Raw genomic sequence first — 15,714 nt, 5'->3', positions numbered from 1 at the left:
CAGTTAATGAAATATTGTTTGAAGTAATTACAGCTGTTGGAAGTATTAAATACATGACTCCATGATCTGCTAGTTCTTTCAATGTAAAACATAGCGTACAGTAAACATACATTGTTTAAGTGAAATGCAAAGAATTAAACCAAACATATCCATAGGTTTATACTGCATGTTTATTTATTTATTAAGTGGGAATGGTTTGTGGCACCTATGAAAATGTTTGTGTTGAAATTAAGTAGTTTAAGTTTTGGTTGGCAAGAGAATCCTCCTGACTGCAAGAGATAACACAAATAATAGACAAAGTTGCTGTCGACTAGCCGCCCTTGCTTGCACTTGGATTATTTCTGCCACTGAGCACAAAAGATTTTTCCATTAATCTCCTTCTTATATTTTTCTTTTGTTATGAGGAACAATTCATCCATCTTTGCCAACTTAAATAAGTAAACACAAGGTTTATCAGAGAGAACAAAACAGTGCTGAGAGATCTGACTGTAGTATTAAGGAATAATGCACAATGTGCTTTATATATTCCCAAAGATGTTAAAGGTTTAAAACAAATCAGTAATGCAATACAATATAATTAAAATATATTTATTTCATTTTGTGGTGCCACAATTTATTTGAATATCTGGGACGGAGGGCACTTGGAAAAAAAAAAAGAGTCTGACTTTTTGGAGTTAGTGGAAATTTACCTTTGGAATTTACCATTTAGTAGCCATGTTTTCAACAAATATGGTGTGCCCTATTGACAAGATATCCAGATTGAACCATAGTCATGTTTGTTATTCAGCTTTACTTTTAAAATGGAACTTCAGTGGTGTTAATTGTGAATATCAAGAAAATCACTTATATTTGTTGTAGTAATATGTTAGCGTTGGTGACATATGTTAGGAGGCTTGTATTTTTATTTTTTCTTTAAATATAAAAGAGAAAAATATAGTAAATTTCATACATTTTAAAGAATAATAAAAAAATTATTTTTTTTTCGTTCCAGTCCTTTAATTTTGTAAGTTAAAGTTTGTAGTAAATGCAACAGCAGAATGCTTTGGAATTTTTTGGCCACTTCTTCATTTTCACCCTCCTCCTCAACTTGTATTTATTTTGTTTCAACAGAAACATGACCTCAGGTTCCAGTTCCTCAGTGTTACTACATTTTAGAAAGACTTATGTTGATATTTATCTAACTTGACAAAGCTATTGAGTAATGGGAATTTCATTCCATGGCATGAAATGTGTGCAAATGCATCATTAATTTTCTTCTAATTATTTAATCTTTTGTCCAGTGTGAGATAGAACATGCCCTGGAGATAGCTGTCTCCAAGATACACTTCTATGCAGTTACATAAAAATATTATTCAGTTTGAAAGGAGAAACCCAAGTCATTGCCACCAGTGCGGGAAGGGCCACAGTCTTTGAATTTAACCACATTATTAAACATGATGAAATCCACAGGAGAGAGCCACAGGAAACCATACTCTTTAAATTCCATTGTTCATGGAGCAGTGCTTTATAAACTGTGTTGACTGAGATTTCCAAGTGCAGCAGATCCTGCTGGTTTCTTGTAATCAAGGGAATGTGATTGGTTCTGTACGGTCTTCTTGCGTCATCACATACAAAAGCTAAAATGAGTAAAATAACTGAGTGAGAGTTTCAAACTGACAAATGCTAATCATCATCTTAAAGCTTCACAGCAGATGACAAAAGTCTTGTCTTTAATTTTGAAATGTATTTTTTCCCAGAACTTGTTCCCAAACCTCTGGGTACAGTGATGATGACTGGGTTAACACATCTTGCTGTTTGAAAGGAGCTTACCAAATCTTCTTGTTAAATGGCAAATTATTAATTGCTTGTTATTGCTCTGTAGGAAGCATTACTTTTCTGGGAACATTAGCTAATGATTTGTTGGAGTTGGGGCAAGAAGTAGAAGGAAGGAATACCGGTTGAAATAGACAATCTGTAAATAGCATCCCTTGTTGCTTAACTTTTTCTCTTAAAGAAAGTTCAGAATCCCTTCAGTTTTTTGGTGATCAGCACAAATACATTCTCATCTCTAGGCTTTTTTTCTTAAATACTGTTGACGAAGTAACATTTACTGTTAGTTGGCAGTTTCCATTTGTGAATGGTTTGTGCTTGAACATTAAACAGTGGGTTAACATGTCCTGCTCGGTCAAGGCTGTCGTGTATGACTAGTCCCTGGGGAAGCTTTTAGCACAATAACTGCACCTCCGTAGAAAATGTAAGTTTATTGGATTTCACATACCTTAGAGTAGAAAAATGTCAGATGTTTTGTGAGCACCCTGTGTGTGTCACAGTAAAGACACCTAGAAAAAAGATGCTCGTGTTCACTGTTTTGAAATTCTGTAGTCACTTTACTTGCTGTCTAGCATACAGTGTTATTTTAACTTTTCACTGCTATCTAAAAGAAATCTGTAACTGACGGATTCAAGACACTTTCAAATCAGCCTGTTACTGTAGTATTATGATCATATTATGTTGGGTAGACAATAGCTAAAATTACTTATTACATGCTATGAAATTGAATAGAAATTTCAGTACGCTTTTTCCAGTTATTGAAGAATATGTCTGTGTTTTGTTTTTTCCTCAAGGCTTTAACTGAAGTATAACTGCTCTGCATGCTTTTGTGTTGCAGTTGTATAGAGTCCTTGTATGTACTAGATGCTGCCTAGGTGACTACCCATCTCAGTTCAGGAAACGTTTATTCCTTTAGACGAAGGAGAAAGGACAGCCCTCAAAAGGAAACGTTTAGAGTCTAAGTCAAACCTAAAATCCTGCCACCTAGCAAAATATTTTACCACGCCCCATCTAGTCATAAACCCATTTTCTGTTGGAACAGTGACTTTTTTAATGAATTTCATGATAAAAAATATTAAATAAGATGGTTTATAATGAAGTATGTTAGAGTTTTATACACATTTTTCTTTAATGGTGTATACAAGGGAGTAAATACTCAGGGGTCATCAAACAGTTCAGTCACTTCATGTGTAATTAACATTAGGAATAGACGTAAGAGCTTAGATTGGGAATAGGAAGAGTGGAACCCCAAGCATTTTACTACCAGAGGAGAAGAGGTATAAATTAAGAATGTCATGAGCAAAGAATATTTATTAATTAAAATCTTTCAAGGCCACAGGAAGTCTAGAAGATGGGTATGTATTATACAGAAGTGGAAAAGTGTAATGGAGATACTTACTGAAAAGTTACAAATACAAACTAAAAAACCCCATTATTTTCATGAGCTGTTTGTAAGGAAGAAATAAAGAGGTACTTTTAAATTTAAAAGTTTTAGTTTTACAAAACAAAATTTTAAATTATACAAGATTTAGTCACATTTTCATTTTTAAAAAGAAAATGCATATTTATGAAACTCTAGTTCTTTCTGAGTAGTATATATTTACATATTAATGCATTAAAAACATTATGGGTTTCAAAGTAATAAATTATGCAGTAAGATGTATTTTTACCAAGATCATGTTCATGCTAAGCCTTATGTATGCTCATGTCACTTTAAAAAATAAAAACACTACATCATTATAGTCAAAGATTTCTGACTTCTAAAAGTTATGCTACATCAGGTATATGTAAAAATAGAGCTAGATTCTTACTACCTGATTTAGTAAATTAGATCGATAAAAATTCTATGACCTATTAATAATAACATGATGTTTGGAAGTATTTTCTATGAAACAAACAAACAAACAAAACAGGTGAAATCTCTATTTAATTTTAACTCTTACCATGTAACATCTAATTATGAAAAGTGATACATTTGCTGTCAGGTATCAGCATTCATTGTTTCCAGTGGTAACAGGTGAACTGAAGTTCTTAGTTTTCCCTTCCCACAGGATTGTATGAGAGCCTGAGTGCAACAGTCTTGCCATGCCCGCTGGGCTCATGCAAACAGTATATCCATGGCCAGATGCCATGGATAGACACAGACAAGGGAACAACACCTTTGCCGTCGCCCACATGACACAAAATTGCTCATATAAATCACTCTATTGGGTTTATTTTCCTTTGCTATCACGCTTAAAGTGTGCTGGCAGATCTCATATTCAGCTGCCATCATGCCTGTATTCACTTGGGTCTCTCCTAGTCCTGAGACCCTTAACCTCTGGCATCTCAGATGCCTCTTGTCCAACTTGTTGGGTAGTACAACCTGAAGTTTGTAGAAGCGTTACACGAGTGTACTTACGTAGGTTTGACCACTTTGAGCCCAGACCTGTGGTCTCTCTGGTAGATGGCCTTCAAGACCCATGGTCTCTCCAGTATTCAGCTGCCAGGTCCTTCTTGTCTCAGTTGCCAGCTTACTCTGTCTCAAATTTGCCAGTATGTTTAAAAAGACGTCCCCTCACTGTAAAATTCCAGCCCCAGGAGCTGCCAGCTCATGGGATTGGCTATGAGTTTTAGTTAAATATATAGATATATGGTTTAATACTTTGAGATAGCATTAAGAGAATAGGCCACGAGCTTGTTTCCAAGGAATTTCTTCATTAATTTAGGAGAGTAAATAAGGGGACTTGGCCAAAGTCCAAAAGGACACCACACAAGCTAGACGAAAATGTTCCACTACAATACTGGTTCAACATATACTATTAATCTACAACACTCAAGTCAAAATCCAACCAATTCCACAACACTTCAATCAAGATCCAACCCCTCCAGCTCCAAACCACCCCCAAGCATCAAGAAAGGAGCAAAGAATGAGAAGCAGAGGGAGTAAGAAGAGAGAAGGAGAAGGAGACAGACTATATAGCTACCACCAAGCCTTGTAGAACACCAGCTCTCACAAGTCCAAGTGTCAGGGCCATGACACGAGGCAAACGCATGCCCATGGTTTTATCTGCTCTGGTCTCTATGGCCAACCCCTCCAGGGGGGTTCTGTGACCCACCAGCCACTCTGGGGTTCCAGGCCAGGATGAGGGGCAGTGTCCTCACGGTCCCTGCCAATTTGAGCCTGGCTTAGGAGCTGTAGGAGGTGTGGTGTGTTATAGTCTTCCCAGGCAGTTTGTGGCTGACAGCTACTCCGGGGCTTCCCCATGTGGGCTCCTGGGGTCCGCCATGAGGGATACAATGTCACCCCAGCTCCTGTGAGGTTTGACCCATCCCTCCCTCTCCACACACACATACACACACACTCCCCACAAGTTGGTTCTGACCCAATAATAACTGGTCTGGTGTCTAACACTCACACACACAATAGAGAACTTAGAATTTAATAAGGAGAAGAGACAGGTTACAGTGATCACTTGCAGGAGTGTATTGACCGGGAGCCTACTTACTTGCAGCTCTCCTGTTTAATCTCATTTCTTCTTTATTTTCTCGCACATATTTCTCCCGGTTTCATCTCTCTGCTCCTTCAGCTTTTCACCTAAAGAACCTATTAAAAATTCCAAGTCTGCCTAAAACCCACCATATTTCCATGAAAAGTTTCACAGATACCCATAGTTACCTTCCTCTCCAGCAGGCATTCTCATCAGTTGGAGTTCCGGTTGAAGCTCTTGAAGGTAATCCTTGAGCAGTTCCTGTTACAGCTCATTGATCGGAGTCTCCAGAATTCTGGACTTTGTTGCTACTCCTGTTATCTCCATTTTGGCAGCTTTGTTCATTTTACCATTTCTATTTCTTGCCTTTATCTTTTATACTGAATAGCTGTTAGCAACTTATTTATACAGAAAGTTTCAATTCAGATTAGAAGTATTCCTTTTTTTCTCTTCATGTTCTTCCCTCTTCCTCTCTCCATTTTGGAATTCTGCTTTTCTGTCTTAAGTGGCTCTTATTCAAGTGAGTTGTTGATGTTTTTAGAGAGGAATGAGTAAACTCCTGGAAATGCCTGGCTTTTCTCATTCTAGTAGGTGGTTTGGTTCTAAGTGCAGCCCACAGTAGTGTATATTTTCCAGTGACTGGGAATTACAGTTCAAATGTGTCTGCTAAATTTTCTGTGTCACAAATACCGCATACATTTCTAAAGGATACTGTTGCTTTATCAGAGTCTGAAACACTACCTCTAAAATATGTTCATGTGAAATACATTAACAATGAAATAATTTTTTTCTTTCTAGAACCAAAGTTGCAATTTCAGCCACCACATCAAGTACAGCACAAAGTTATGAATACAGAACAGAATGGCATCAAAGAGAATCATTCAAGACACATTTCGCGCAATGACACGAGACAACTGAGGAACGAGAAACCCCCTCGTTTTCAAAGGGATTTTCAGAATTCAAGACAGGCTTTGGAAAGTAGTGGGTTACCAAGAAACAGAGGTCCTGAAAGGCACAGCTCTTTAGAACATTGGACAGATGAAAAAAATAAAAGTGACAGACATTTTCCTAGAAATGATAGGCCAAGGGATTTGAGTTATCCCATAGCCACTCACCAGAGTGATATTGCTTTCAAAAAAAGAGATAACAATATGCAAAACAGAATAGGAAAAGGAGTGTCTTTCACAGAATTCAAGGAAAACTCTGCTACTCAAGATACTACAGACAACAATAACCAGAAACGTGGGAAAAGGGAAAACCAAACACACAATTCTGAAAATTTTTGTGATAGGAAGGCACGAACAATAAGTAGTGAAGCCTTTATGGTAAAAAGTGAGCAACATTTTGGTGTTAATAATGACTACCAAAATCCCAACAGGACTGATAATTTTAATACCGTACCAAATGGAGATACTGAGCATCATCAGAAAGGAAGACGAGTAGGACCTATCAAATCATCAGGACCTGCTACGATCCCATCTTTTGATGATAAAATGTTGTATTACAACACCGGTCCCAAAAGAAGAACTGGTCCCATAAAACCAGAGAAAATATTAGAACCATCTATTCACATGGAGTATGGAAAAAGTTGGAGACCAGGGGATGAATGTTTTGCTCTTTATTGGGAAGACAACAAGGTATGCCTTTGCCAAATGAAAATTACCTGAAATTGTACCACTAATGTTTTCTTACACACTTGTAGGAGATATTTAGCACACTGCTACAGAGACATTGTTCGAAGGTGTGCAGTGTGCTTCTTGGATAGCTCCGTGGTCTATTTTTTATATTTGTGAGATATGTCACTTATATTCATTTTTTTAAATGCTAAAGTCAAGTCCTTGTTTCTCTCATTTAGGTGGAGTTTAGGAAGACTAAGCTCCTCACTGAAGCATTTTACTTAAGTGCCAAATATTTGAAGGCATGAATATGGATCTAGGTGCTCATGTTCTTTGCTAAGGAACAAAAATAGTCTTGAATGGTAGATGTGTAATGCCTTTTTTTGGAATAAGTCAGCATGCAACCTTTAGTAGCTCAAAGGAAGCTCAGAGTCTGCAGGAACGGGGCTGTTTAAAAAAACTCCCTCTTTTAATTTCAATCATTGCAGAAAGGAAACAGCAAAAGGCTTAATTTTGATTAGCACTAGTAGACTATTAGCTGAGGAATTTGTGGAACAAATGATTTATGCTGCATGATAGTTTTGTTTTACTGATATTTTAAAAGTTTAAATACTTCCTTTTCAGCTATTTTTCCCATTAATAAGATTTCTCTTGCAGCGGGACACTTTGCTTTCTTTTCTTTTGCTAAAAGAGTTTTAGACTGTTTTGTTTGATTTGTCATTATCTGTTCAGGAGTTCTCTGTCATTCTTCTTGGGCAGTTTCTTTAGTTTTTGACTCTGATAATCTGAGAAGGGAACTACCTTAAATATTGTTGTTCTTTAAGTAGGTCCTATTCACACTTTTTTCGGTCTTTTTTTTTTTTACTATCTATTTTTTATGTTATTTATTATAAGTGGTTTTCCTTCTGTTGGTCCACCTAAGCTCAGCCCATGACTTTTTTCTCTCCTTTCCTTGTATGATTAAAACAAATGATAAGCCATACACGTTTTTTGGTAGTGTCAACATATAGTAAGTTGACTCTCTTAAATAGGAATTTGTAGCTTGAGTGGATGGATTAGTGTGAAGTATAATGGCATATTATTGAATTGTTTCCTATTTTGAGAAGCATACTTGCATTACTGTGAGATGAGTTTTTTAAATTCTGGAAAGTAAAAATTTGCAAAATAAATACATACGAGGTTATCCCAGATTGTTATCTGAAGAGTATTCATCACATTAGAAGGGGTGTTGTGGACAGTAATTAATTTCCTGGTATTTATAATAAATGCTGCTGCTCACATCTAGGGCAATTTTGATATGTGATGATACAATACAGTACTAAGCTTAACCATGTTAGGGGGCAGTGATTTCTTTGTGTTCACTAAGATAGAAGTGATTGAATATCTTCAAGAAAACTATATTTGCATAAGTGTAAAAAAAATCAAGTTTTGTGTTTAGAAAAAGTACTTTTTGAAGGGGCAGTTTTATAATATTTTTGTCATATTTTATTGTGTGATAATTATGTAAGTACATACAGTGTATATGGCTGATAAGCACTTACTGATATGTATATTTTAAGTAAACATCTTACGGTAACACTTCTCTCTATACAGCAGCATTTGTGTTAGTGATGGATTTGTTCTGCTTTCAGAGAAATGAAAATAAGTCTTTTAAATGTTCAGTCTACTTTGATAAGCTGCATATTTTCTCAAGGAGTGTTCTAAATACATTCTGCCATACCCTTGCATTCTACCTTGTGGAAGTTTAAGATACCTGGTTTAATATCTGGTACAAATTTAATTCAAAACATAATACTGTCTAAGACTAAGTATATATATACACAGAGACATATGTATATATGTATATGAAAAGGTAATTGAAAAGGTAATTGCTGACTGTTTGTGGTATTTCTGATAATATTTCATGACCTTTGAAAATTTCTCTTTTAAGTTCTACCGGGCAGAAATTGAAGCTCTCCATTCTTCTGGGACAACTGCAGTTGTTAAATTCAGTGATTATGGAAATTATGAAGAGGTGCTTCTCAGCAACATCAGGCCTGTTCATGCAGACACATGGGTATGTCATAACAAATTGTATTAAAAGTATAAACTACCTAGTCTGTACAAAGTATGTAACTCTTTAGAAATTAATGCCTACTCATGCAAAGAATGCTACTTGCATGTGTAGAGAAATAGTTACGCGAATACATGAACAAAATCTCAAATTTTAGTTGTCTATATGAAACTTCGTAGAAGTGTATGATGATGTGGTATTCTTCCTGTATAATAAATTTCAATTGTATTGTTTGAAAATGAATAATTGATCTGTCAGCCAAACAGTTTTGTGCATGTTTTTTTCTCTTAAAAGTTGTTACTTTATTCAACCCAGTTTTCTGTTTTATTTCATATACATTGTATGTTGTTCTGTAAAGGTTAGGAAGTAGTCTTTTAAAATACTTGTTCTGAAGCTTTTCACTATGTGTGTATGTATGACAAAAAATAGACATCTGTATCACTTTATTTTGTATCATGATTTTATTCTTGTTTCAATGATTTCTTCTTTGCCAAATATCGTGGTAGATGTCTATGCCTCAAAATGTGTTTTACAAAGTTTAGAATGTATTAGCCTTGTAGAAATTGGAAATTTCAAAAGGCTTTATTAATCAATGTCATGGAAACAGAGATACATTTTGATTTAAAAAAAATACTAGGATTACACAATTCTTTGCTGTTTACTCTTATTATAAAAAGCTGCACAAAAAAACCCAAACATATTTGCATATTGATTCCTTAATGATGAGTTGACTGTGTTAATTTTAATTTCTTACCTCTTGGTCATATAGCCATGCTACTACTGCTGCAGAAGCTGAACAGTCAACTCCTGTTTCCTGCCAGTGGTCTCTTGACATGTACTGTTGTCTGTAGCTCTCAGATGCCCTAATGACCTCTGAGATTGCTTTTTTGTACTTAAAAAGATATTTGAAGTTCTTCCCAGCTGATGCATTGCTGTTTCTATTAAAATTTACCCTTTTTTCCCCTTCTTTTTGTCCTGCTAGCTGAGCTGTAAGGTGCTAGTTACTTACTGTATGATTGTACTTACTTTGACCCTTTTTCAGGGTTAATAATCAGCCTTTGGTTTTGATTACAGTTTTGAGGAGTGGCTTTTATTTTACTTTAACCCTCTGAAAGTTATCTCTCACAGTCTAAGAACTTGGACTAGTATTAAGTTGATCCTAGTAGTGAGGTGCCAACCTGAAGCAGTGGTCATTTTCCCTGCCTTTTCTGCCGATATCTGACCACATGTTCTTCCTCATCCCTCTCCTCGCATGTTGGGTCGTCAGTCATGTAGCCACAGGATGAGTTGAATGAAATGGACCACTTTTTTGTTCCCCCCAGACTGTTTGTTTTATTTCACAGTTAGTTTGTTAAAGCTGACACAAAATGGTGGGACCATGTATGGAAAGGGCATTCTGCCACTAAGTAGTGTAATCCTAGCATCGTGCTGCATCCTGATTGAGTCATTGAGGCTTCCTCTGTTGTTACTGGGGACAAATGAAGATTTTCCAAGGACTTTCAGTCCATTTAGAAATGAAAGATACCCTTCCCAAGGTTCTTTGAATTGCATTCAAACATTCAAACAACTAGATTTTAAATAATTACACAAGATAAATAAATGCCAATCGTACATCTTCACAGTAAACAACTTTTCTATGGTTTTGATTTTTTTGTAATGAATTACTGTTTTGTTGCTAGAAGGTCCTCGCAGCTATAGGATTTTTGCTGAAGAAAGTTAATTAGGACCTTGCTCTTCACTTCTTTGTGTTTGGATACTAAGTCTAGTCCTCTTTTATTTGTAGTTCTTTGTCACCCATTGGAGTCATGCTCTGATACTCAGGTTTGTCTTTTAAGCTGAACACTGTTGGTCAGTTTCTTTGTCTCAGTGTTCATACTAATCTATAAATGTAGATAGCATGCATAAATGCAAAATGAAGTTCTCATGCTGCTTAGTACTTAATTCTTTGACATAAGATTTAAGTAACTATGATATTTCCTTGTTACAAGAGAACAAAGCAGATTTTAAACTGACTTCAGTAATTCTTTCATTGATCGATGTTGTTGTCACCAATGAACTTGCATTGTTGGAAACGTTATGCTGATTTTTATTTCAGTCCTTCCAGATAATTTTCAGATAGCTAAGTAAAGCCCCCTGGGAAAATGTTTTTGCAGGTGCTGGGGTCCATCAGTGCTGGTCACTTTTTAAACGTTACCTCCTAAGAGCACAGGAGCAGGCAATTCCCAAATGTCAGAAGTCAAGCAGACAAGGCAGAAGGCCACCTTGGTTGAATAGGGATCTTCTCTTGGAAATAAGGTGAAAAAGGAAGGTATATGTCCAGCAGAAGCAAGGTCAAGTGACATAGGAAGAATTCAGAGATGCTGCTTGCTGGTCTAGGGAGAAAATTTGTGCAGCCAAAGCTCAACTGGAGCTGAAGGTGCCCAAAATGTGGGAGACAATAAAGAGTTCTTTCAAATATATTAATGGCAATAGGCAGTATAGAAATATCATAGTCCTATTACAGGATGAGGATGATCACCTCACAAACAGGGACAGAGACAAGGCAGAGGTGTTTAACACTTTCTTTGCCTCTGTTTCTGTTTTCAACATGGATGATGGACCAAGAGGGTCTCAGTGCCTTGAGCTGGAGGACCATGGCTATGAGAATGATCATCTCCCAGTCAACCCTGAAAATGTGTGGGATCTGCTGCTCTAGCTGGATCCCTGCAAATCTGTGGGGCCTGATGGGATTAATCCCAGAATGCTCAAAGATCTAACTGATGTAATTGCAAACCCTCTCAATGATTTTTGGGCGGTCTTGGGAACCTGGAGAGGTCTCAGCTGACTGGAAGCTGGCAAACGTCCTGATTTTCAAGGAGCAGGACCCCAGAAACTACAGGCCTATCAGTCTCACTTCAGTGCCTGGTAAAATCTTGGAAGAGATTATTCTGTGAGGTGTTGAAAAACACCTAGAGGACAACACAGTCATTGGTCACAGCCAGCATGGCTTCATGAGAGGAAAGTCCTACTTGTCGAACTTGATTTCCTTCTGTGACAGGGTAACCCAGCTAGGTGATCAAGGAAAGACAGTAGATATAACCTTTTTGTGCTTTGGCAAAGCTTTTGATACTGTCTTGCACAGTGTCCTTCTGGACAAAGTGTTCAGCACACAGCTGGATAAAACATAATGAGCTGGGTGAGCAATTGGCTCATGGGTCGAGCCAATTACAGAGGGTAATGGTGAATGGGGTGACATCAGACTGGAGACCTGTCACTAGTGGGGTTCCACAGGGCTCCATCTTAGGCCCTGTGCTCTTCAACATCTTCATAAATGACCTGGATGCAGGACTAGAAGGAGCACTAAGTTTGCCAACAACACCAAACTGGGAGGAGCAGTTGAATCCCTCAAGAACAGAAAGGCCCCTGCTAAGAGACCTCGACAAATTAGAGGACTGGGCAGTCACCAAACATATGAAGTTCAACAAGGGAAAGTGCCGGATTCTGCACCTGGGATGGGGCAGCCCTTGGTATACATACAGACTGGGGAATGAGATGCTGGAAAGCAGTGCCATGGAAAGGAACCTCAGGGTCCTGGTCAATGGCAAGTTAATTATGAGTCAGCAGTGCCCTGGCAGCCAGGAGGGCCAACCGTGTCCTGGGGGCATCAGGCAAAGCATCGCCAGCCGGTCGAGGGAGGGGATTGTCCCACTCTGCTCTGCACTGGGGCGGCCTCACCTGCAATATTGTGTGCAGTTTTGGGCACTACAATATCAGAAAGATCTGAAGCCATTAGAGAGAGTCCAAAGGAGGGCAATGAAGGTGGTGAAGGGCCTTGAGGGGAAGCCGTATGAGGAGTGGCTGAGGTCGCTTGCTCTGTTCAGCCTGGAGAAGAGGAGACTGAGGGAAGACCTCATTGCAGTTACAACTTCCTTGTGAGGGGAAGAGAAAGGGCAGGCACTGATCTCTTCTCTGTGGTGACCAGTGACAGAACTTGAGGAAACAGCCTGATGCTGTGTCAGGGGACGTTTTAGGTTACGTTATCAGGAAAACGTTTTTCACTCAGAGAGTGGTTGAGCACTGGAGCAGGCTCCCCAGGGAAGTGATCGCAGCACCAAGACTGTCTGAGTTCAAGACGCATTTGGACAATGCTTTCAGGGTCATGGTGTGATTCTTGGTGTGGTCCTGTGCAGGGCCGGGAATTGGACTTGATGATCCTGATGGATCTCTTACAGCTCAGCATATTCTATGATTCTAAGTCTTTCTTAACTGTCTGTATTGAAGACTTGTTATTAATGTAGAAATATATTGTATGTTAGCCATGATGTCCTGGTATTGCCAGTTTTTCAGACTCCTTTTTGAAAGACTTGTTGATACTGAGAAAAGATTTGGAAAACTGACTTAAAGGCATACATTTAGTCAATTTCTTAGAATTGATTGTCTTTACTGTTTGTTTCAGCACACTGTTTGGTAATTGTGTGTTGAATTTAATTTTTTGTACAACAAATAAAAACTGATGAAAATATACCACTGGGAGGAAGGGGAAAAAAATGGAAAAACCAAGTGTTGCTCAACTAATCAGTTGAAAAAATAGCCAAAGTACCACAACGACCTTATTTTGATGATATGACCTATTATTTAAGCACCTAAGCTTCTGATCTGCTTTTTGCAATCTTTATAATTTTAAAAAATAGCAAATTAATGAAAATTCTTTACGTTGTTTGTAGGTTTAATATAATTTCATTTTCACTTCATCTTCTACTAGTTAACTTTCTGCTCTCTGTTCCTGCTGTCTCTCCAATACTGAACCGCACTGCATTAGTACAAGTTTTGTTGTTTTAATGGGTTTTGGGTGGTGTTTTGGTTTGGTTTGGTTTTTTGGTTAGTCGAGGGGGTTTTTTTGGTCTTTTTTTTAAATTTGTTTTGTTGTCTTTTCTTGACTGTAGATTGAATCTGCCTCATATTCTCAGGGTTTGTGCTTACCACCTTAACGAAAAAAGTATAACTAGATGATCAGGACTCCTTGATAATTGATTGTATACTGTCCATTACCCAGTTTGCCCAGAGTTCTTGTAAGTTTTCAGTCTCTCTGACGCCTTACATGCAGCTCTTTATTCTGGTGGCTAGAAGTATAGAAGATAAAGCTGAGTTTTACATTAGGTAAACCAAAAAGCTAGTGGGAATTTTTTTCAGTAATCACATACAATACCAATATAAATATATTTAAGAACACTAAAACTGTTTATTTTTTTTCTTAGTGCCTGAAAAATGTCTTAAGTATGCAATTCATAAATATTTTTAATAATAAAATTACATTTGGATTCCACTGTTCTAGAGTTCTTATAAGTGTCTTGTATGTAACACTACAATACTGTATCCCTCTAGTTCCCTCAATGTAGCAGGGGTCACTTAATGAAAGTATTATAATCCAAATAAAGAAAAAATCACTGAAAAGCCATTGTAGAAATACGAACTGTTTGTTTTTTCTTGTAAAATATGTAAAATTATGCTAACAACGGAAAAGCATGGAACGTGAAGGACTTTCCTGAATCACTTAATTTGTTCTGTGGAAAAAAAAAATAAAGTCAAGATAATACTTTAAACTCTAAGTCTTAATTTTATTCTCTAATTTGTAGGATTTTTTTCCTCAATAAATTATGAAAATTTGTAGCCTAAGTGTTCGTTGTGTGACATTTTTCCCTAAAGCCTAGTAAGTCCTTACTCTGTTTTCAATCCTCTATTTCCTTAGTCTTACGATAGGCCTTTTCCCACCCCATTTACACTACAATTACCTTCTTGTTTTGTTTTGTTTGTTATTACAGTATGAAGGAAATAAAGATCATAGTGTTCCCTATATATGTTATGTAGTTTCACCTATAAATGTTATGGTTTTATCTGATTACTCTCAAAACAAGCTAGAATTCATATGAACTCTTTGCTTACAGTATTCTCTAAAAATTCTAATTATGAAGTTTGTAGTTTAGATTAGTTTCCTCTTTCTGTATCTTGCACTGTATTTCTGCAGAAAGATGTAAGAAAGCAAAAATTATTTTTAAGGCATAAGTATTATACATATTCCTAGTTTTTCTGTAATTTGTTCTGTTCAGTGGAGACTGAAAATCTACTTGGCAGCTTTCCTCAACTCATTCCTCCAGGAATGGATGAGCTGAGAAAAGAAAATAGCAAAGGATCTTGGATTACAGTTAATTCATTCTGGCAGACATTTGAGAGCTCAAATTTGATATCTTTGTGTCTTGCACAGAGCTCTAAGAGCTTCTACATGTGTTGAGTTACCTTAAAATTATAATTCAGGTCTTGCTTATACCTGTCCCCTGTTTCAGGTAAGTGAAGACTCCTGTGAGTTTTCTGAACGTGTTTGAACCTCTCTCCAGCAATGTAAAGAGCAACTGAAAACCGCTAAATGGCAAAGGCTTACAGCTGCCTCTTTAAGCTGGGGAAGACTTTTGCCTATATGTTTTATTGAGGTTTTAAACCTTATTCTGGTGTCTTTATTTATGACAGACAAATACCTCCTTGAAGGATTGGGTGCCATTTCTTTATGACTCTTAAACCTTGAAGGCCTCGGCAGCACACTATGGTCTTTTTGTGTTGTGGGTCAAGCAGGAAATCTTTCCCATTGAATAATTAAGTAGGTGCAGTAGATATATGTGTGTTGGTTGGGTCTCTTATCTAGCTTCTGTCCTCACTGACTACACTAAAACCAAAGCTGTTAAAAGAGAATGGTACAGTCCACTTGATCAGTTCTAAGATTCCTGTAGAAAAAATGTCT

The 15,714-nt window shown here is 37.2% G+C and overlaps 1 protein-coding gene across 2 annotated transcripts in view; it reads left to right on the top strand.

The window, feature by feature from the left end:
- The window catches only part of TDRD3 (tudor domain containing 3), a 94,461-nt gene that overhangs the window by 61,429 nt on the left and 17,318 nt on the right, over positions 1–15,714 (top strand). For both annotated transcript variants that reach the window (XM_064645583.1, XM_064645584.1), the window contains 2 exons: positions 6,078–6,916; positions 8,826–8,951. In XM_064645583.1, coding sequence (XP_064501653.1) covers positions 6,078–6,916; positions 8,826–8,951 — 965 coding nt within the window. The remainder of the gene's footprint in view (positions 1–6,077; positions 6,917–8,825; positions 8,952–15,714) is intronic.

The sequence above is a fragment of the Pseudopipra pipra genome, chromosome 2, assembly GCF_036250125.1.
Source record: "Pseudopipra pipra isolate bDixPip1 chromosome 2, bDixPip1.hap1, whole genome shotgun sequence".
NCBI lineage: Eukaryota > Metazoa > Chordata > Aves > Passeriformes > Pipridae > Pseudopipra > Pseudopipra pipra.
Note: the sequence above shows the minus strand (reverse complement) of the source record. Positions and strands in the feature narration are given on the sequence as shown.